The sequence below is a fragment of the Oryctolagus cuniculus genome, chromosome 18 (assembly GCF_964237555.1).
Source record: "Oryctolagus cuniculus chromosome 18, mOryCun1.1, whole genome shotgun sequence".
NCBI lineage: Eukaryota > Metazoa > Chordata > Mammalia > Lagomorpha > Leporidae > Oryctolagus > Oryctolagus cuniculus.
In genome coordinates this window covers 65,751,888-65,772,957 of record NC_091449.1, presented here as the reverse complement: position 1 = coordinate 65,772,957, position 21,070 = coordinate 65,751,888, and the positions used below count along the sequence as shown (strand labels likewise).

General features: G+C 69.2%; 1 protein-coding gene across 1 annotated transcript; it reads right to left on the bottom strand.

Moving 5' to 3' along the window:
• Nucleotides 1-2,474: 2,474 nt before the first annotated feature.
• Nucleotides 2,475-20,775, bottom strand: NECAB2 (N-terminal EF-hand calcium binding protein 2). The gene is made up of 13 exons (XM_070062807.1): nt 19,963-20,775; nt 17,862-17,886; nt 14,569-14,677; nt 13,172-13,197; nt 12,943-13,040; nt 8,799-8,935; nt 7,210-7,325; nt 7,026-7,105; nt 5,635-5,688; nt 5,184-5,296; nt 3,821-3,898; nt 3,191-3,282; nt 2,475-2,863 (listed from the first exon to the last, which is right to left on the bottom strand). The coding sequence occupies exons 1-13, from the start codon at nt 20,194-20,196 to the stop codon at nt 2,835-2,837; spliced, it is 1,191 nt and encodes a 396-aa protein (XP_069918908.1). The 5' UTR covers nt 20,197-20,775; the 3' UTR covers nt 2,475-2,834.
• Nucleotides 20,776-21,070: the final 295 nt, after the last annotated feature.

The window sequence follows — 21,070 nt, the reverse complement described above, 5'->3', positions numbered from 1 at the left end:
GGCCATGGGGTGCTCCTGTGGTCCTCACTGACCACACCCTGTGTCTGGGGAGTAGTCGCTTGGTCACCCCACGCCGGCCAGCAGGGCGAGGGCTGGGCCGAACCCCTCAGCCGAGTTGTGGAGGAACGGGGTGTGGTGGGCGGGGGTCAGGCCGCACGAGGAGCAGGGCAGGGGCCCGCTTTGGGGGCGGACTCTGGCCCTTTGCAGTCTGAGCGGGGGGCGGCGTAGTCTTTGCTAAACGTCCGCTTTCTCCGAGCACAGCGAGGGCTCAGTGAGCGCCCAGTGGCTTACCGGGAGGGGCAAGGTGAGGACGTGTCCTGGGGGGTGGCGGGGCGCCTCAACACAGTGGGCACCCCCGAAACCGTGGCTCGAGCTTCACAAGGCAACGCCGAGCTTCCTGGCAGCCAAGGGGAAACAGGATGTAAACGGATCGCCCGAAAATCAGGGAGGAAGCGGAGCGGCGCCGGGCGTTGAAGGGGTGACAGTGGCCCCGGGGAGACGAGTTTCCCTCTCAGTGAAGACGTGAGCGGCAAGGCCAGGGCTGCGGCAGTGGGGTGCGGGCGGGGCGCCCCCGTCCCAGCTCACAGCATCTAGGGCTGGTCTTGCTCAGGCACCAGGGCCCTCCCGGCTCGGCTGGCGGACCTGGTGTCCCCCGGGGCAAGGGGAGGCACTCGGGGCCTGAGGCAGGGCTCGGCGGGGGCTGCCTGCTGCCTCCCACCTCCCAGCCGCGTGGGCCGGCCCAGCCTGCCTTGCTGCCCCTGCGCCTGTGTTGGGCGCTTCCTGCTCCGGCTGCTGTCCCCCCCCCCCCCGCCGTGCTCCCCATGTGTGCTCCCAGGCTCGGTTCCTCCTGCATCCGTGCTCTTCCCAACGCCCTTCCTGTGGGCCTCTCTCCACACTCCTCCGCAGGGGGCTGAGGCCACGCATCCGCTCAGGCAGGGGCCTGAGAGCCGAGCACAGCGCCCCCCGCAGGTGCCGCAGCGCTGCCCGTGGCCAGCCCCTGCCTAGCCCCCTGCTCTGTGCCCTGGGGGCTGCAGGCTCCCTGTGCCTCGGGGAAACGCTGGGTCCAGATCCGCACGTTGCCCCCGGCGTGGTGCCAGCCTGGAGCCACTGGCGAGCGCAGGCACCGAGCTCCGAGCAGGGCCAGGCAGAGTGTAAGATGGAGGTAAGAGACCAGACGGTGCAGTCCGGGGTGGGGGATCTCCGCGGCTGTGCTCCCCCGCCGACCCTGCCCCTCTGCCCTCCTCCCGAGGCTGCGGGTCTCCTGGGGCGGAGTCAGTGCGGCTGACCAGTTTCTGGTGGGCGGAGTCGCCGAGTCCGGTGGAAGTGGGTGTGGCCGCGGTGAGCCTGTTCGCCAGCTCTGCCACAGCTCCCGGTTCCTGAGGGCCTGGTGCACCCCGCGTGGGGCCACGTGAGAATCCCGTCCGCTGCCGTCGGGGACTGACTTGGGGAGTGGGCTCCTCAGGCGCCACCCCGCCCATCGCCAGGGCACGGCTTTGCAGACAGGACTTGGGTCTCACCCGAGCCACCTGCTCGTCATCGCTCGCCCAAGGCCGAGCACGGAGTGGGACCCCCTGGCCCGGAGTGGGGGGTGCTCCTGCTGCCGGGGCTGGCACCGAGTTTGTTCAGAGCCCCCTACCCCGATTCCAGCAGAGACCACTCGGGGGCTCGCGGGCAGGACATGAGGAAGGGACACAGCAGGCCCAGTTAAAGGGGTTCCTCACGCTCCCCACAGAGCCTCAGCCCCCTGCAGACAGAACCTCCAGGCGCAGCCAGCAGGAGTGGGGATGGGGACAGAGACCCGAGGCCCCGCTCCCTCCTCCGGCCCCACCCTGTGTTCGGTGGAATGTGCGTGCGTGGCAGGCGTCCACCGCTACCAGGGGTGGGGGAGCCGCCGCAGGCAGAGGCCTGGGGGATTAGGGAGGGATAGCACTCAGAGGGTCGGGCGGGGCAGGAGGTGGCCTGCGTGCCCAGGCTGGCCCGCCCGATGCTGCCGTGCCTCAGTGCCCTTCTCTGGGCCTCAGCACGTGGTTTGCTTGGTAGCTCTCGGGGCCACCCCCCACCTGCCCTGTTGTGTGCAGGGCAGAGGCCAGGGTGGACCCTGCTCTCTTCCTCCCTACCCCCAGGCTCCGCTGCCGGCTTGGGCTCCGTCCTCGTGGGGTACAAACCCTGCGCTTGGGGCCTGTCCGGCATCGCCCGTGTCGCTGTGGATACTTCGTGGGCCTTGGGCGGCAGGAGGGTCGGTGCTGATGGCAACATCAGGGGGACAGAGCCCCCCAGACTCAGGGACGCCCCCACTGGGCCATGGTGGGAGCCCCCCCACCCTGTGCACCTGCCAGGCTGGCAGACACACATCCCACTATGGGGAGGTCCCCGACCTCCCTGACTGGTACAAGTCAGGTCGTGCAGACACTGCCCCCACGCAGGAGCCCACCTGCACCTGCAGTGTCCGGAAAACGGAGGCAGACAGCGGGCGGCCACTCCTGAGCAGCGTTTATTGGGTGCTGGGTGCGCTGTCGGCGTCACAGCGCAGGCTACGTGGGCTCAGCCCATGCCCAGGGTAGGCACTACAGGGTCACGGCTCCTACGGGAAGAGGAAGGGGGGCCGCGGTGCCCCTCCCGGGGGGAGTCCTGCTGCGCCTCGCTGGCTGGAGGAGGGGGGAGCCGGGGCGCCCCACTTGGAGGCTGTTCCTTGTGGGGAGGGGGAAGGTGCCCCCCCCGCCCAGTCGGAGCAGCGGAAGGACATTCTTGCCGAGAACACAGCAGTGAGCGCCAAGAGCAGTTTCTAGAAACGGGGCAGGGCCACCGGCTCCTTGGCTGCAGGCCACGGCGAGGGGTCATTCCCGGCCCACGGTGCACCAGGCCGCTGGAAGGGGCGGGAAGAGACGCGTCATCCAGCACGGGTGGGACCGACTGTCCGGGTTTGAGGGGGCCACCCGGGGCCAGCGTCTGTGGGGCCCTGCTGCAGCCAGGCAGGATTGAAGGTCTTGCACAGGGGGAGGCAGCGGGGGGGGGGGAGCCCTTGGAGGCGGCAGGGGGCACCCTCGTGTCCCCCATGAGTACTGGCCTTGCCAAGGCTGAGGCTCTTGCCCACTCCTGCTGTTTCCCTGGCCGCTGTCCGCAGTGGCAGCAGCGTGTGTGGGGACAAGGATACTCCCTGACCCCCCCAGGGGGGTGGCCTCCCCTCCCGTACCTGGCACGGCGATCCGCGAGAGGGCCTCGGGCTGGCTCAGCGCGTCCACCTTGGCGTGCCGGAAGGCCTTGCCCTCAGGACTCTGCAGGTGCCTGCAAGCCAGGGGCGGGCTGAGTGAGGTCGAGGCCCCAGGCTGCCGGCGCAGGGGCCTAACCCTGAGACCCGTCTCTGGTCTCTGATCCCTGGCTGGAGCCTGAGGCCCAGGGGCTCAGGCCTGAGTGGCAGCGCATGGGGTGCACTGCCCGCTTCTTGCCAGGGCCCAGCAGGTCCCTGGGCACAGAACCAGCCTCCACACCCTGAGACGGTTCCAGGGCCCCATGGGCACTCGTCCACGATTCCACCTCTCCGGAGGTGGGGTTATCACCTGCCTCCTGCAGCTGGCACCAAGGGGTTTACCCCAAGGCCCCAGGAGTAAGGAACAGGTGTCTGGGGTACCCTGAGCCCTCCGCTGGGCCACTTCCCCTGCCTCCCCCTTGCCAAGCCTGACCGTCCTGGCGGCTCTCAGGGCAGGAAAGATGGAGGGGTCCAGCAGATGTTGTGCGGGGCTGGGCTGTCCTGGTTCCAGCAAGTCCTAGAACCAGAGCTGGGCCCAGTCTGCAGTAAGGGCCGCCCGGGGCCCCCAGCGCCCACCTCTTCCACTCCTCCTCCGTCTCCCAGAACTCGTAGATGACGAAGGTGGCGCCGTCTGACAGCCTCACGGCGGCGATGCTGCGGGGGGCGGGGGGAGGGCAGCAGGGTGAGGCACAGCGGGGCCGCAGGCACGCCGGGGCCGACGCACACCCAGGGGCCTCCCTCCCGCGCCGGCACCTGCTCCGGGGGCAGCAAGGCAGGGACGGGCCTGGAGCAACACGGAGGGGCCACGCCCAGGCGCTGGATCCCCCATAACCATACACCCCCCCCACCTAGAGCAGGACCGGCCTCGCAGGGTAGCCCTGGCGCTCGAGAGGACGGATGCTCAGGGCACTACTTGACCGCACCGCACGTGAGGCCCTGGTCAGGCCATTCCTGTCCTGACCTGGCTCTGTCCCGAAACGGCACTGAGCTGGCACCTCTGACCATGGCCCCCTGCCTGACAGGCCCACCTGGTGTCGCTCAGGGCCGGTCTGCCTGGGGCCACCCCCACATGGGGACAGACCAGGGCAGGCAGGGCTGGGGGCAGTGTGGACACCCCCTGCCCCCAGGGGGAGCAGCCTGGTCCTGCCGGCCCTGGGCAGAGGGAGCCGTGGTTCCAGCTTTGTGCAGGGCGGTGCTGGGGGCATGATCACCACGTGCAGGGGGTGCTTCCACCTCCGCTCCTCCAGCTGTGGACACTACAGCCGCACTGAGTCCCACTCCTGCGTGGGGGCTCCAGCGTCCCCCACAGAGCAGGGCCGGACCAGCTCCCCTTCCCTGGGCCTGCAGGTCCGGAGGCCTGGAGGCCACCTCTGCTGTACACCTCCGCCGGCTGAACCCTGACTCCCTCGGGCAGCCACCTGCTTTGCCTCCCCCCACCCTGGCACGGCCACTGCACGGGCCTGGGTCACAGCCCTGTACCCAGGGAGAAACTGGGCAGGGCTGCAGCCAGGCAAGACATCGAGCAGGTGCAGGGGCGAGGCACCACTCGCTGCATAGGGACAGCCCACAGCCCCTGGGCTCCACCCTGCCCAGGAGCAACGTGGGCCTCAGGGGCTGGACAGGGCAGGCAGCCAAGTTTGGCGCAGGGATGAGGAGGAAAGAGAGCAGGGCCTGGGCCTCACCCCTACGCCTCCCCTGTTCCTTCCACATTGACTAAGCTCGCACTGCGGACCAGGCCAGGGCTCAAGGAAGGAGCCCCCGGGCCCCAGCTCCCAGGGCCCTGCACGCTTGCTGCTCCAGCGAGTGGGGCGCGCCTGCCGGGGGCCCCCACATCACAGAGGAGTAAGCTGAGGGCGGGGCGCTGGAGCCATTCCCCACCCCTGCCCGGGCGGGGCAGCCAGCACCGAGCCCCTGCCCGGGCGTCGGCGGGCCTACTCACTGGAAGCAGCTCCTCACCGCAGCAGTGCCCCGCAGGTACGGGCGCAGGGCGTCCAGGAAGGCACTCAGCTGTGAGGGGCACACGGCCAGCTCCTGCCGGATCAGCTGCAGGTGCTGCCGGCCGGAGACAGAGTGAGCCAGGCCCAGGTTGCCTGCTGGGTCCCGCCCCGCCCAGGACACAGCCCTGCCCCCGCTACCACCCTCAGAGGAGCCAGGGCAATGGGGTCCAAACTGAACCCCCCCACCCCAGGAAATGGGGAGAGAGGCTCCCACCCAGGCACAGACAGACGCTAGTGGGGACGGGGCCTCCAGCCAAGCGGCCCGAGTGCACTGCTCACCCCCCCGCCTGGCTGCCCCCAGCCCAGGGTCTCCTCCTGCCCTGCCAGCCTCATGACGGGAGGGGGGGAACCAAGCGCTGGAGCAGCACCCTGCTGCGAGGGGGCCGCGCTCACCATGGGGGTGCCTTCCTCATCCCAGAGGCGCTGGTGCAGGTCAAACCACAGCGTCTGAAACAAAGCACGGCATGACGCGAGAGCAGGAGGCCGCTTCCACCAGAGAGACCTCCAGGAAACGCTTTGGGCCGTGATGGCCCTGGATCACGTGGGGGCAGCCCTTGGCGCCAGGGGCTGGGGGGACAGGCCTCTGTCCCCTCGCAGGTTGCAGGGGCTGCGGCAGCTGCTCCGGACAATCCGACTTCCATGCACACGGCTCGCTCAGAGCCTGGGACGGGACAGCTTGTCCCTGCTGGCCCTGGACTCTGGGGCAGAGAGGCACGGTCACTTGGGCCCTCAGTCCCCAGTCCCGGGGGTTGTGCTGTCTGTGCCACACCTGGTAAATACCCCCGAGCCGTCGTCAGCACCGGGCCTGGCCAGGCCAGCTCGTGGTACACGCCACAACGCTCTGAAGCCCACACGGACCATCCGCCCCATCCTGTCACTGCCGGTACCAGGGTTCCCTGTGGTTTACCGCCCGCGGGGAGGCCCCCAGGTCACCAGCCTCCCAGCCCAGGCAGCACCAGCCCACAGCAGAGGGGGCCTGGGGAGGGTGGGGTTTGCAGCCAGGGCACAGATTGGCCCCCGCTTGCCTCCTGGGCCAATCAGACCAGGAGAAAGGCCCGCTCCGTCTCCAGGACACCCAGGTGCTCCCTGGTTACCAGCGAGCCTGGTTGTTAGGGCGACCCGGGTGCTAAAAATAAGCTTCAAAGAACCTCCCTCTGGAGGCTCCTGCCGTGTTGCTATGACAACCGGGCCCCAGGTCCAGTGGAGCAGCTCCCACCCGTGGAGATGGCTTCAGGGGGTGGGGGCGGGCCCGCAGGACTCCTGGCCTGCTAACTGCTGAACCCAGGGAGATCTAAGAAACCTCGGACCATCTCCCATCCCAGGGTGCCGATGCCCATGGTCTCGGTTTCTGGTGGCGCAGGGTGGGGCGTGTGTGCAGGAGCAGGTTTGCATCAGGCACCCGGCTCCCTAAAATGATACCTGCAGGGTGAAGGCGAGGTCCTCCCTCACCCGGAGGGGCGCTCTGCTCCCCGTTAGCTGAGGACCGACCCCTGGGCCCGGCCCTGCGTACGTGGCCGCTGCTAGCTGTTCCCTGGTCACCTCCGTCCCTCACTTGCTCCCACAGGTCCAGGGGAAGCCACCTCCCCTTGCAGCTCCCCGCTCCTGCACACGCCCCTCAGGCTGCCGGCTCTGCTCTGCCCCGTGGTCCCCTCCCCAGGGCTGAAGCCTCAAGCCCGGGCTCCTGTGCCCCGCCCCACCTGACAGGTCTTGGCCACAGCCCTGACCTTGACCCCAGACCCACCCCACCCCATGCCGGGGCTGCAGGGTGCGCGGCCCGGCCTCACCTTGTTCTCCAGCCTCCCTATCAGCTCTGCCAGCCGGCTCACCTGGGCCCCCAGGCCCTCCTCCCTCAGGTCCCCAGGGGCTAGGAAAGAGAAACACAGAGTGACCGCCGGCAGGCCCCATGGGAGCACGCACCCCACTCGGCAGGAGCCCCGGCCAGCCCCCACCCCACCACTGCGCTCTCACCAGGCGGCAGGCTGGGCCCTTGTTCTGGGGCCATGAGCTTGTGGGTGGGGGCACAGGGTGGAGAGGAGCGGTGCCAGGTCTCCCCCACGCCGGGGCTGGGCCTGCCGTGGTTCTCGCTGCGGGTGCAAGGGGGAGAGGGACCATGACGGCAGCTGCAGGGCCTTGGAGTGCAGCCTGCAGCCCAGTGAGAACCCCCCGCTCTGCCCCAGCTGGCTGCGCGGCCTTGGCCAAGTGCCCTGCCCCGGGGGTCTCCATCCCTCCCCGGGCCACAGTGCCCCCCCCCCACAGGCGCATCACTGCTGGTGGAAGCAGCCTGCACACCTGGCCTCGCGCCCCAGAATGTGCACCCCCAAACAGGCAGCCCTGTGAGACTCCGAGGAACGTGACGGAACAGCTGTCACCGAGCCCTCAGCCCTACAGAGGGGCGGGGCCGCAGCTCGTGTGCCTGCACCCCCACTCCGCACCAGCGTCTGCTCACCAGGACACCCCCTCCCCCCCCCGCTGCTCCAGTACATTCCAGAATGTGAGGGCTCAGCAGGATCTCCCCTGCCGTACGGGAGAGGCTGGCCGAGTGTTCCCAGTGTTAATCCCGGGGTCTCCATCAACGGGGGCAAATGAGAGGTGTCCCTCAGCCCACGGAGGGCGGAGCGGGAGGCTGTGGGGTGCAGGACCTCTGGACCCCCAGCCTGCGGGGAAAACCACTGTCAGCTGGGTGGGGGGCACATGCTCCTCTCCCTGGGACACGCCACCCCCACCCCCACATGACTGCCCGGGCCGGGGTGACAGCCATGCGGTGCCGCTGCCCGTCAGGGCAGGACAGAGGCAAAAGCCAAGGACCTCTGGGCTCTGCTCCCCGGATGCCACCAGGGGACGTGGCCCCCGAGGGCAGCCCCGGCACCTTGGCCACAGCTGCTCAGAGCAAACACCTGGGGCCTCTGCTCCTCACGATGGAGAAGTGGCTCACGCCCCACACCCAGGCCGGGCCGTGCCGGCCGCTCCGCCCGGAGGCCCCGGACCCCACCACATCTGGGCGCACACCCGGGGCTTCCTCTGGTCCCCCTAGAGCCAAGCCCAGCAGCTGCTCTGGGAGAACGGGCAGAGGAGCTGGTCTGAACCCGGACCGGCACAAGCCAGGGTTCACGACCGCCAGGGGGCTGACCCTGCCTAGCGGGCAGGGGGCAAGCATGGCTCCCTGACACCAGGCTCCCCGGGGACGCCCGATCCTGCCCGTGGGTCCCAGGTTTTAGGTGGCGCAGTGAGAACCGCCCTCCACCCGCTCTCCACCTCCTGAGAAACGCTCCGTCGGCTCCCACTGCCTCCGCGACTCCCGGCCGCCCTTCCCAGCAAGGCGGGGTCAGGCTCGGCCCCTGGGGGCTACGCAGTGCCCGCGTCCAGCCGCACCACCCACACAGCACTTCCTACACCCACGCCAGGGGTAAACACCGGGCCACGCGCCATCTCGGGACTCGTTAGCCACGAGCGAACGTGGCCCGCCAGCTCAGAGAAGCAGCCTCTCCCAGCCGGTCCCCACGGTGCCTGAGGGCCCAGGGGTGGCGCCAGCACCCCAGCCGCACCCGCCCGCCCCGCACCGGATCCGGCTGGTCTGCTCCTCGATGGCGTCCACGGCGCTCTCCACCGAGCTCAGCAGCGACTGGATCTGGCTGGCCGTCTCCTTCAGCAGGAAGCGGGTCACGAACTGGTCCACGCTGCTCCCGCCCTCGTACACCTGTGGAGGCAGGAGAGGCGCACTGGGCAGGGGAGCGGGGACGCAGGTTCCGGCCCAGGAGCCGGGGCACCGGGCTGGGCAGCGGTGGGGACCCCACCGCCTCCTGCATCGGAGAGCGAGGTGGGAGCCGGGGCCTCGGAGAGCACAGGAGGCCCCGGGCGCATGGCCAGGACTAAGTGACCAAGTGTGCACGGGACAGTGAGTAAGGCGCCGGCCCCCTATAAGCAGGTCCCCACCAGCAGCAGCTGCCCCGACAGACGACCATGGTGACGGCGGTGGCGACCACACCGCTGCCTGTGGGCACCGTGATGGGCCAGAACTCACGGCCCCGGTTCTCCTTCCTCCTCCAAAGAGGCGGCACAGGCGACAACCACAAGGCCCAGTTCCCCAGTGCCTCGGCGCCTGTGCCGCCATCCCCAGCTTCCCAGGAACTGGTCCCCACACCTTGGATGCCGCCTGGTCCCCACAGAGCCGGGAGAACAGAGCTTGGGGAAAGCACATTCAAGCAACCATCGCCGAGACTGGGGGTTAACCAGCAGCAGCCGCACCACGGAGGACGGCAGAGGTGGGGGAGGGGCAGGCGCCGGCTTGAGCCTGACCGGGGCTGGTGGACGCAGACCCTCCTGGCAGAACAAGGCTGGGGCCAGAAGCCATGAGTCCTGGTGGCCGGGTGCTCCGTGCTGGGCCCCAGGCCCTTCTCATACATGGTTCCAGCCACGACCAGACGAGTTGCTGTCACCCCGAAACAAAGCCCTACGTGGGGCCGGCGCTGTGGCGCAGAGGTAAAGCCGCACCCAGCTGCTCCACTCCCAGCGCAGCTCCTTGCTACGGCCTGGGAAAGCAGCGCCAGACCCACGTGTGTGGGCGCCTGCACCCGTGTGGGAGACCTGGAGGCAGCTGCTGGCTTCAGCCTGGCGCGGCCCTGGTCACTGCGCCATCTGGGAAGGGACCCAGCAGACGGAGCGCCCTGTCCGCTCCCTGCCTCCGCCTTTCGAAGCCCTCAGTGCAGCTTGATCAGCACAGCTTCAGGAAAGAAATAAGGGGGAGGGTCAACCCACACACCGAGGAGAGCCTTCCAGAAACCTCCCAGCAGAGTGGTGCTCAGGTGCGGGCGTGGCCAGGGCAGCCAAGTGAACCCTGGATGGATTCCTCCTCTGTCCGGTCGGTGCCTCGGCCACGAGGCCAGCGCTGCAGGCCCCAGCAAGGGACAGCGCCAGGAACCGTGTCCTGGGCCCGGTGCACACCGGATCCCCTAAGCGCACGGGTTCCAGTCCCAGCCACGCCGCTTCCGGTTCCGCTCCCTGCCGACACGCCTGGCACAGCAGGAGACGCTCCGAGTGCAGAGCTCCCGGCTCCCGCCTCGTGCAGCCCCAGCTGCAGCCACTGGGCAGTGAGCCACTGCCTGCAGGAGCGCTGACTCCCCGTCTGTCACTTCGCTTGTGAATGTTTTAACAAACACCTGGGCATCCACGGGACAAGTCCCGGCCGCGCAGGCCACAGGGGACACGGCGATCGAGGCCCCGGAGGCACGGGACTGCTCCTAGGCGCTCCAGGCCTGAACGGCAGAAACGCTCCTGAATCGGCAGGTGCGGGCAGGGAGCAGCGGTGACAGCACCAGGCACGGGGGCTGCGGGGCAGGAGTTACCCAGTAACACCCGCGAGCGCACCGCTGTGCATTGGCCGTGCCCTGCGCCCCCCACATCCCGTGTGAATGCCCGCTGTCCGTCCAGTGTCCTATGATGCAGCCTAGCGGACAGCACGTGACGGCCCCAGGCCTGGGTCTGTGGTACCCACGAGTGAGACCCGGATGGAGTACCAGCTCCCGGTTTCAGCCCAGCCCAGCCCAGCCCAGCCCAGCCCAGCGCCGGCCGTGTGGCCACCTGGGGTGAACCTGCAGATGGAAGACCGCTCTCTGTCTCCCCCCACCCCCTGTAACCTTCACAACAAAGTGCTGCTTAACCATTCCCCCCTTCAGCCTTCTAATGCCCCAAACCTGTGTGCAACCCCAAGAACCAGCGTGCGGAGGGCACCACTAGGAACAGCGGCACCCCGTGCTGCAGGCCTGGGTTCTAGGCTAGCTGGCCCCCAGGTTCCAGCCTCCTGCTAATGTGCACCCGGGAGGCAGTGGGGCATTATGGGGGACGGAGGGGGGGGTCCCTGCCACGACGCATTGTGCTCCTGGCTGCAACGCAGCTCAGAGAGGGGAGAAGTTCAAGGCAGACCAAGGTCAGCGACAGAACACGACGCCGTGGGGTAAGCAGGGCGGCCGCTTTCCACGAACAGACACGCAGACGCCAAGTGACAGCGGGGAACAGGCATGGGCAAAGGGCGCTTGTAGGCAGGGTTCACGCGAGAAACAGGCAGAGATGGCCGGGTTTCCACGGCGCGTGGCTCCGAGGACGACCACGGCACGGGCAACGCGGACGACAAACTCATCCTCACGCCACGGCAGGCTTCGCACTTCTCGGGCAGAACACCCGTGCACGGCCACGTGGAGGGCGGCTGTGTGTACACCCGCCTCCACTACAGCCCCTGCCTACACCCACACCCTCACCCCCACTACAGCCCCACTGCCCACCCACGTCCTCACTACAGCCCCTGCCTACACCCACCCTCACCTCCACTACAGCCCCACTGCCCACCCACCTTCACCTCCACTACAGCCCCACTGCCCACCCACCCTCACCCCCACTACAGCCCCACTACCCACCCACCCTCACCTCCACTACAGCCCCCTGCCTACACCCACGCCCTCACCTCCACTACAGCCCCACTGCACACCCACGTCCTCACTACATCTTCCTGCCTACACCCACCCTCACCTCCACTATAGCACCCTGCCTACACCCACGCCCTCACCCCCACTACAGCCCCACCGTCTGTACCGACGCTCTGAAGTCCCGGCTGCCCCACTTCCCATCCGCTCCCTGCTAAGGCCCCTGGGAGAGCAGCGGAGGACGGCAAGGGCCCGGCCCCTGCACCCACGTCGGGGGACGCAGATGGGGCTGGGAGCCCACCCTCTACCGAGGCCCGGAGCGCGGGCCAGGCCCGAGCAGCGGCACGCTGGGCCGGAGGCAGAACCGCGGCCCCACCACGGTGCGGGGAGGCCGAGACGGGGACCCGCGGCCCTCGCGCTGCAGCTGGGCAGCAGCCGCCGGACCTCACGTGCCCGCCGACAGTGGGCGGCCGGCAACGGCAGCCCCGGAGCCCACGGCGCAGCCTCGCGCACAGCGCTCCAGGCCACGCCCAGCCATGTAGCCTCACGTGACACCCTCACCTGACGCACACGGATGGTGCCTAGCCACGGGCGCACGCCACGTTCTAGCGCTGCGCCGCGGACCTTTCTGGAGTGGGTTTTACGTGCGCGCTGAGGCCTGTGAGCGTGGATCCCGCACGCGGGGGAGGCCACGCCGCGCTCAGCAGAGCTCGGGTCTGTGCCCCTGTCCCACAGCCCGGGGTGTGCGTGGGCCAGAGGCGGCCGACTCCTCCACTGCGGCCCCGTGGCCTCCACAGCAGGGGCTGGCCCTTCCGGAGGGGCCCGCGCTGCCCGGGGGCTGCACCCGTGGGCCCTGCCTCAGTTTCTCCTCTGTCCCCAGCCAGCGGCTCGGGCTGCAGCGCACGGAGGGCCGGTGAGGAGCTCCCTGCAGGACTGCCACTCTGCTCCCCGGGAGGTGCTGGGCGGGGGGCAGCCGTGCCTGCGCCTCCACAGGGGCTGCAGGACACAGGTCCCTGCTGCCCAGGCCCTCCTGCCTGCCGCCTGCCGCCTGCCCGGGGCCGCCTCCAGGGCCTGCCGTGCCTTCCTGCCCCAGCAGATGTGGGCCCACAGGTCACGGGGTCACCACGGGCGGTTGGGGCTAGCACCTGTCGGGGGACCCCCTCGCCCTCCAGGCCAGGCTGCACCTGGGCGGGAACCTTGCGCTTCCAACCGGACCCTCACAGGCAGGACCACGCCCGGGCTGCTGGGCTCCGTCGGCTCATCCCAGCCCCGGGCCTCGGACCCCGCTGACCTTCTTGGTGTAGCCCATGGCCTTCAGCACCGAGTGGTTCAAGGTCTCCAGCGAGGCCAGGACGTCCTCGTAGTCCCCCATGTGCTCCACGAAGTAATCTGGGGGCGGGAAGCCGAGGTCGGGGGTCATGGGGGGGTTCTGCCCCTCGCCCGCGGCCCCCCAGTCCCGCCTCTGCCCCTCACTGCCTGCACCCCGTCCCACCCCTGTAGGCACAGAGCCAGGCACCTACCACACAGCTCCTTGGTGTCCACGTGGCTGCAGAGAGAGGAGAGGGGTGTGAGTGTGGTGGCCCCACCCCTCCACAGCTGGTGGGGGGGGGGGACCCTGTGCAGCTTGCTAAAGGCTTCCTGCCGCCCTTTGTCTTCCCGTGCACCCCCAGTGCCCGCACCCCGAGGTGGCTCTGTCCAAGTAGGCGTGGCCAGTACCCACTGCCCCAATTTCCCTTCCAAAGGCTTCCGACCTCCTGGGGAACAGTGGGCTCCAAAGGCAGGGCTAGGGCGGGCCCTGGCTGTCCAGGCCGTCCACACAGCTCCTGGAGAACCCAGCTCAGCCCTGCTCCTCACCCCTAGCCCCTGGGCCCCCCTCCCGACAGCGTAGAGGAGGCTGGCGGCACAGGTGCACACAGCGGCATCAGAGGTGCACCGGGCCAGGAACTGGGGACAGAGTGGTGGTACAGGCTCCGGCAACCTCCCCACCATGTGCCCGAGAGCGCAGGGGCCGGCCCACCCGAGTGTGCTAAGCAGAACCCCGGGGCCAGGGCGCGGGGCTGGACGCGGGGCTGTGCGGGCCGCAGACTGGGAGCTCCGAGTTCTGCAGGAGGCGGCCGCGCAGTTCAGCACCCCAGGCAGCTGATGTCCTCGGCTCACACTTGGCCGGACGCCAGAGCCAACAACGCCAAGGTCTTGGCCTGGCCCTTGTGTGCGGTGAGGCCAGCTGTGGCCCTGGCCAGGCTCGCCGTTGCAGGCAGCACCTCCCGCTGCCCCCCATAAAAGCCAGCAAGTGAGGAGGAACCCATCAGGGGGCAGCGCCTGCACCTGCCAGCCCCCACACAGCCACAGGGACCCTCAGAGCCTCTTCTTTAGTGTCCATCCATAGGCGAGGATCCCACTCCACCTGCCCCTTCCCAGTCCGGCCCAGGCCAGCACTGCCTTCGGCCCCTTGCACGTGGCTTGGTGGCGGCTGCTCGTTCCCTCCTGTCTAGCAAGGGACCCCAGATGATCAGACCTGCCCCAGGCAGCCCCCAGGAACTCTGGTGCCCACCATCCGAGCGGGCCTGAGGAGGGGGACCAGGCAAGGACTCTGCCCCTCCACAGAGTGGGGTGGAGGGGGCATAGGCTGTCGGGGGTGGGGATGCACTTGAACTTGAGCCAGGCTGGGGCCCGTGGTGGGTGTGGAGATGCAGGTCAGGGCGAGATGGGCTGGGAGAGGCTAATGAGGCACAGGTGTGGGCGCTGTGGGGCGGGCTGAGCAAGTCCTAAGCGGAGCTTGGTTTAAAACGGGGGCAGCGTTAGGGAGGCTCCGTGTCGCAGGCAGTGGTGGCGGGGGTCTGCAGGGGCGCTAGCCGCGCAGCCACAGCCACACAGGTGTGCGCGGTGCTGATCCACCTGGGGCCCCGGCCTCGCTCACTTGGTGCTGTCGGAGTCGATGGTGTGAAACAGCGACTCCAGCTCCCGCTCGTCCAGCACGCCGTCGGCAAAGAAGAGCTGGAACTCCTCCAGGGACAGCTTCCCGTCATCTGCAGGGAGCGGGCGCGGCCGTGAGGGGCAGCGGGGGCGGTCCCCGGGACCCCGGGACCCCGGGACCCCAGGCCCAGCTAGCAGGCGGGCCCCTGCCGTCCCCCACCCCGCCAGCAATTAACGGTAAACCCCAGTTCACACGGTGTCTCCCACTCATCCAGCAGTGCCGACCCCCACGAAGGCCGACACAGGGCAGCATCGCCGGCTCATGGACCCTGTCCCGGTGTCGGCCCTACCCGGCGCTCAGCCGTCACTCAGTTCACCCCCAAGCACAAGCTGCTTGACCCAGCCCAAGGTCACGGCGCCACAGCAGGGGGGTCCGACCGGGGGTCCGATGAAGCCCCTCGCCCCACACGGCCGCGTGCCGAGATGCTCGTCCTGCCTGTCCATCAACCCCGGCTGGAGGCTGCGGTCCTGGGAATGGGGCAGGGGAGGCAGAGGGGACAGGGCCTGCCTCCTGTCCCTGTCCCCTCTCCTTGTGTCCCCTCCTCCTGTCCTGCCACTTGCTGGTGCTCCGGGCTGGTCTGACTGCTGGTCCCAGCAGGTCCAGCTCAGGCAGGTGGGGCCTCCCCCAGTTCCCCACAGCCAATGCCCTCCCCTGAAGGCGCTAAGGACGCCTCCCTGGGGACAGCCCTGTGTGTGAGGGACAGCGGAGCTCAGGGGGCCGTGCCATTGCCTGAGCACCCACACATGGCTGACCCATGCGGCCAGAGGGGAAGTCACTCTCAGACTTGCCAGTGCGGCTGCCCCTGCCCGAGGAGGAGAGGGAGGGAGCGCAGACCCGACCCGCCTTCGCCACACCTGTTTTCCCCAGCGCTGTGAGACAGGACACACATGGGCGGGAAGGGAGGCTGGGCACGGGTGCGCCTGGGCCCCCACAGCCCGGCTCAAGTTTCAGGGTCACGGGAGGACACAGGACTTATACCTTCCAAAAACAAGACCAAGAATCAAAATCGGGGCCAACACTGTGGCGTAGCAGGTAAAGCTGCCGCCTGCAGTGCCGGCATCCCATATGGGCGCGGGTTCGAGTCCCGGCTGCTCCACTTTCGACCCAGCTCTCTGCTATGGCCTGGGAAGGCAGTAGAAGATGGCCCAGGTCCTTGGGCCCCTGCACCCACGTGGGAGACCCGGAAGAAGCTCCTGGCTTCGGATCAGCACAGCTCTGGTGTTGCAGCCATTTGGAGAGTGAACCAGCAGATGCAAGACCTCTCTCTCTCTCTCTCTCTGCCTCTCCTCTGTGTAACTCTGACTTTCAAATAAATAAATCTTTTTTAAAAAAGAAACCAAAATAATCCCATGTACAAAAGTCCTCAAAACCACCGTGGGAAGTCCAACACCAGCCGTGCGACCTGTGACCTCCAGAGGGGGCTCCGTGCACTGCACAGAACGCGATACTGCCTGCCCCACCCCCACCTCGGCCCAGCATGGTGCGAACAGGCCTCCCCGAGGGCTCACTCCTCGGTCTCCCCAGTGCCAGGACGCAGGTGGTGTTACCACCCCATTTCACAGAGGGGCCGGGGGCTCGCTCCGGTCCCACGGCAGCAGCCTGAGCCCAGGCCGTCTGGCTCGGGCATCTAACCTCGCGACCCCACCCAGGAGCAGGCTTTTGGGGTGGGGCCGCCACCCGCCCCGCACAGCAGGAGTCCCAGCCAGCCCCAGGCTGCCTCCACCTCCTGCCTGCCCTAGCTCCTCTGGGCCCCTGCCCCCACGCTGCCAGGTCACGTGAGTGACATTTACCGGGAACGCGAAGCCCCATCAGCTAATGAAGCAAAAACCACCACCTGCCCAGGGCTCCGTCCAATTAGACAAGACAAGCAGCCAGCACCTGGCGTCAGCAGAGACCCGAGCAGGCCTCTCTCAGATGTCCCTGCTAATGAGCGCGAGCCCAGCCGCCACGCCCACAGCCTGTTAGGCTCAGGGGAGCTGCCGCCTGCCGCTCAGCCGCCCTTCTGGGTTGGCCCCTGGGCCTTCCCTGGGGACTGGCGTCCACCTCGGCCAGCCAAGGCCGTGTCACAAGAGCCCTCATGCCAGGCCAGCCCCCAGCCCCTGCTCCCCTCCAACTCGACCATGCCCCACCCCCGCTCCCCTGCGGCATCGCATCAGACCCCCTGCAGAGGCCGGCGCTGTGGCACTGGGGCACCGCTTGCGACGCCGCCGGCATCCCAGACAGGCACTGGTTCGAGTCCTGGCTGCTCTACTTCCGATCCCGCTCCCTGCTAATGCGCCTGGGAAAGCAGCAGAGGACGGCCCAAGTGCTGGGGCCCCTGCACCCACGGGGAGACCCCGAGGAAGCTCCTGGCTTTGGCCGGGCTCAGTCTGGAGACTGAACCAGCTGATGGGAGATCTCTCCCTCCATCTCCCTCTAATAAATAAATCATAAAAAAAAATTCAAAGAACCTCCCACGGTCCCTGGCCTGTGTCCAGCAGCCCTGGGACCCGTAGGAGCCTGGCCCTCCCCCTGCCCTGTGCCTGCCCCGCTCTGGCCTCCGCCCCCGCATGCACAGCTGCTCCCACTCCCACACCAGTGTTGAGCTCCAGCTGCTGGATCAGACCCCCCCCCCAAAGCCTCCCCTCTGCCGTCAGGAAGTGGGGGTGGGGGGAGACATCCGCGGAGAACCTGCTCAAGTCCTCCCGCCTGGTAAGCACCTGGCACAGCTGGGAGGGGGGGACTCCCTGAGTGCCCCCCCCCCAACAGCGCCAGGCCTCACACCTGCTGCTGCCCAGCTACCGCCCTCCTCCGAGCCCCCAGGGCCTGCCTGTGGTCTCGCAGCTGTGAGCGGCTGAGCCAGGCTCCGTGCACCGAGAGGAGGGGCCCAGGGTGCCCCCCACAGGCCCTGAGCAGAAAAAGCTCTCCCTCATTGTCACCTCCCAGCCACATCAACCCTGGGGACAACGCCCACCCTGCCCCACCTCCACCCAAGAGGAGGAGGAGGAGGTGGAGGGGCAGGCGAGGCCTCTGTGGGGCGCTGTGCTGGGGGCATGCAAATGCAGCTAGGAAGCAGCAGTTAGGACAGCCCCTGCCAGTGCATAAGGGGGCCAGGACTCCCATTTTGCAGACAGACAAACCAAGGCACACAGCACTGCCAGGATCAGGACTCCCGACTTCAGCGTCCTGTGCTCTTGACCTCTAGGTTCTAGGGTGCCCGAGTCTCCCACCCCCGGCAGCCCAGAAAGGCAACTCACCATTTTTGTCCGCGCGGCGGAAAACCTGCAGAGAAGAGAAGCCGCGTCAGCTCCGCCCAGGCCGGGAGGCGCCCTGCAGGGGCTCCTGACCAAGGCTCCGAGGTCCCTCTTCCCCCCAGAGCAGCTCCAGCCTCTCCGGGACCCAGGGGCAGGGAGGGAGGCTGCAGGCAGAGCCCCCACCCCGCCCGCCGCCCCACACCCTCCTGTGGCACCAGCCTGCCCACAGCCATGCTCAGAGCCGGCGTGCGCCTGCACGCTCACACCCACACGCATCCCCGCAGGTGGCCGGCCGCGGCCCTCCCAGCTCGCCCACTGCCCGGCGCTGGGCACGCAGCCACACGGTGCCTCGGAGAGCCCCTCGCTTTACCAACGCTCTCCTTTCAGAACGCCGCGGGGGTCTCCATGGAGGCTGGGAGCCTCGAAGGCGGTGAGGGAGGATCAGCCATGGGCTGGAGGGCGTTATTTTTGGGTGGGGGAGCTGACAGCAGCAGCCCACCCGGAGCACAGACAGGAGACCCCAGCCTGAACTTCGAGACCAGGCGACACCTGCAGGCGCAGGGCAGAGCCATGGATCACCCTACAAGGTGCAGCACGCGCAGGGCCAGAGCCCAGAAGGGGCTCTAACGCCAGGGTCCCTCCCCTTTGGGCACCAAACACCTGGGCGCCGAACGCTAACACCTGCGGCCACGAAGGCCTTGGTGCACCTGCCGCTCCTGGGCACTTGGGAGAAACCCCGAGGGCTGGGCCGCCGAGTCACAGCCCTCATGGTAACCAGGACCCTGGGGAGGCTTCCCAGTGCCCTGCCGCCTGAGAGGGGTCCCGGGGTTGAAAGCAGCCCCCACCTCAGTCCAGCCAAGACGAACTGAGGCCGGGGGAGGGGCACTGACACCCCCAAATTCCCTGCTGTGTTTGCAGGCAGCAGGGGGTCTGAGCAGGACTGGCGCAGCCGCCGTGTCCTCCTTGGCTAACCGGCACTGGGGGTAGGGGGCTGGGATGGCCCCCGGGACCCTGGCACTGTGGCCCAGGCAGCAGCGCCGGGTCTTCAGCCCACCCAGGCCCCCATGGGAGCCAGCCTGGGCCCACGACCCCCGCTCCTGAGTGCCCAAGCTGCCGTGAGGCTGCGGCCTGACCTGGGCATCCCGGAATCTGGCCGAGGTCCGCGTGTGGCCTGGGTGACCGCTGGCTCCAGCCCCTGCCGGGCACCTCTGCCCCGGTCATCTCCCCCTTGGCAGATGAGGGACAGGAGGCTCCCAGCCCGCCCGCACCCCCATCCCGCAGGGTCTTGGGGCCACCAGCTGCGGGTGAGGGGGCAGCCCCCGGTGCTCCGGTGGGTGGGTTCCTCACACTGGGGCTTGCCTTGCCCTGCCCTGCCCGGCCCTCTCCACCTAGACCGGCCTGGGTTCCAGGAGTGTAGAGAGAGGAGGAAGAGACCCCGGACCCCACTCGCCCACCGGGGGAAACGCCACGCCCCTCCCCAAACCCACGCAGGATGCACCCACGCCCCAGTCCAGCCTCTGCGCTGCCACCCACGGAGAGCCCCCCCCCCCTGCGCCTCCTCCCACTCTGAAGGAGGTGCCCCGGGGTGGGTGGGTGAAGGGTGAGTCTGGGAGACCCCCAAGGGGCACAGAGCCAGCCGGTGGGGAAGTCCCCGGGGACCACGCTCCGGCGCTGTGGAAGGGGAGCCGGAAGAGGGACGTGGGGAGGGGGCTCCACTTTCCAGCAGACGTTGGGGGCCGAGGAGCTGCCGGGACGACAGGAGCAGGGCTCGCAGCCGGAGCTGGGGGCCAGGGCTTCTCCAAAGTAGCACTCGGGGCAGGGACACGGGACGGAGAGAACGAGGGGCCGCGGGTGAGGGTCCCGCTGGGGGAAAGCCGGGGGGCGGTGTCCCAGCGGCTCCGCGTCCCTGCTCCGGGACGGCGCGGATTCGTGGAAGTCGAGGGAGGGGACGGGGTGGGGGTCGTCTCGGTCCCGGGAGGGGGACCCGCGACACGGGGGGGGGCCGGGAGTTCGCGCTCTGGGACGCCGAGGGGCGCGCTGAGGGTTGGGCCGGGGTCCCCCGCGGGGAGAAGGGGGCGTCAGGTGCCGGCGGGGTCCTACTCACGTCCAGGATGACGGCGGTGCCCCCGCGCAGCGCGGCGGGGCCGGGGCCGGGGCCGGGGTCCGCAGCGGGGGCGGCGGGGACGCCGGGGGCGTCGGGGACCAGCGGCGCCCGGGGCTCGCCCATCCTGGCGCCCACCCAGCGCAGCAGCCCGCCTAGCGCCCGGCCCTGCGGCGGCGGCTCCCGGAGCAGCCTGTGCGCGCCGGCCCTGCACAGGCGCGCCGCCCGCTCGCACATCGCGCCCGCCGCCGCCGCCGCCGCCCGGAAGCCCGCCGACCCCCGCCCGCCCCCGCACGACCCCCTCCCCGCGCCGCCCCGCCCCGCTTCTCCGTCCCCGAGGCCGCGGACACCGCGGGGCCGGGCGCGGGGGAGGGGGGGCCCGGACCCCGAGCCACGTGCCCGGCTCCGCCGCCCCCACCCGCGCCAGCCGGGCGCGGCCTCGGGGGGGGGCTGCCGGCCGGGGACGGGGCGCGGCCTGGTGACCCCAGCGGGCCCGGAGGTGGAGGGGTTTCCCGCAGCGCCGGGGTAGGTTTTGGGGGGCGGGGTGCTCCCCGGGGGCTACCTCCTGAAAGTCTCCTGCTACCCCCCAAAGTCCCTCCTCCCACTCGTGGCGCCGTTGCAGGGGCCGGAGCGCCCTCTGCTGGCTGCAGCTCCAGGGGCCCGCGCCCTGCGCCTGCTGCTCCGCGCCGCTGGGGGGGGGGGCAGCCACCATCCCCTTGGCCCGGCTGCCGCCCCCTCGGACCTCCCTTTCCATTCTGGGCGCCCAGAGCACCTTTCCCTGCCACTCCACGCGCCCACACTCTTCACTACCCACCCACTCGTGCACCTGCCCCCCCCACGCCTGTGAGCGCCCTCCCCTCCTGCCCATCGTCTGTAGCGGAAGTGGGGAGCGCCCGCCCCACGGCCACAGACATCAAGCGTGGCAAGTGCAGGTGGGATTTGCAATTGCGGCTACAGCAGGCTAACCTGAGGTTATACATAGCCAAGTGGCCCCTGGCCGGAGAAGGGACCCCACCCCTGAGGGGCTGGTGCCGAAGAACCCAGCGGGCGAAGGCTTCCTGCTTGGTGCCAGGCAAGAAAGACACGGAGACACGGACTGTTCCCAACCACG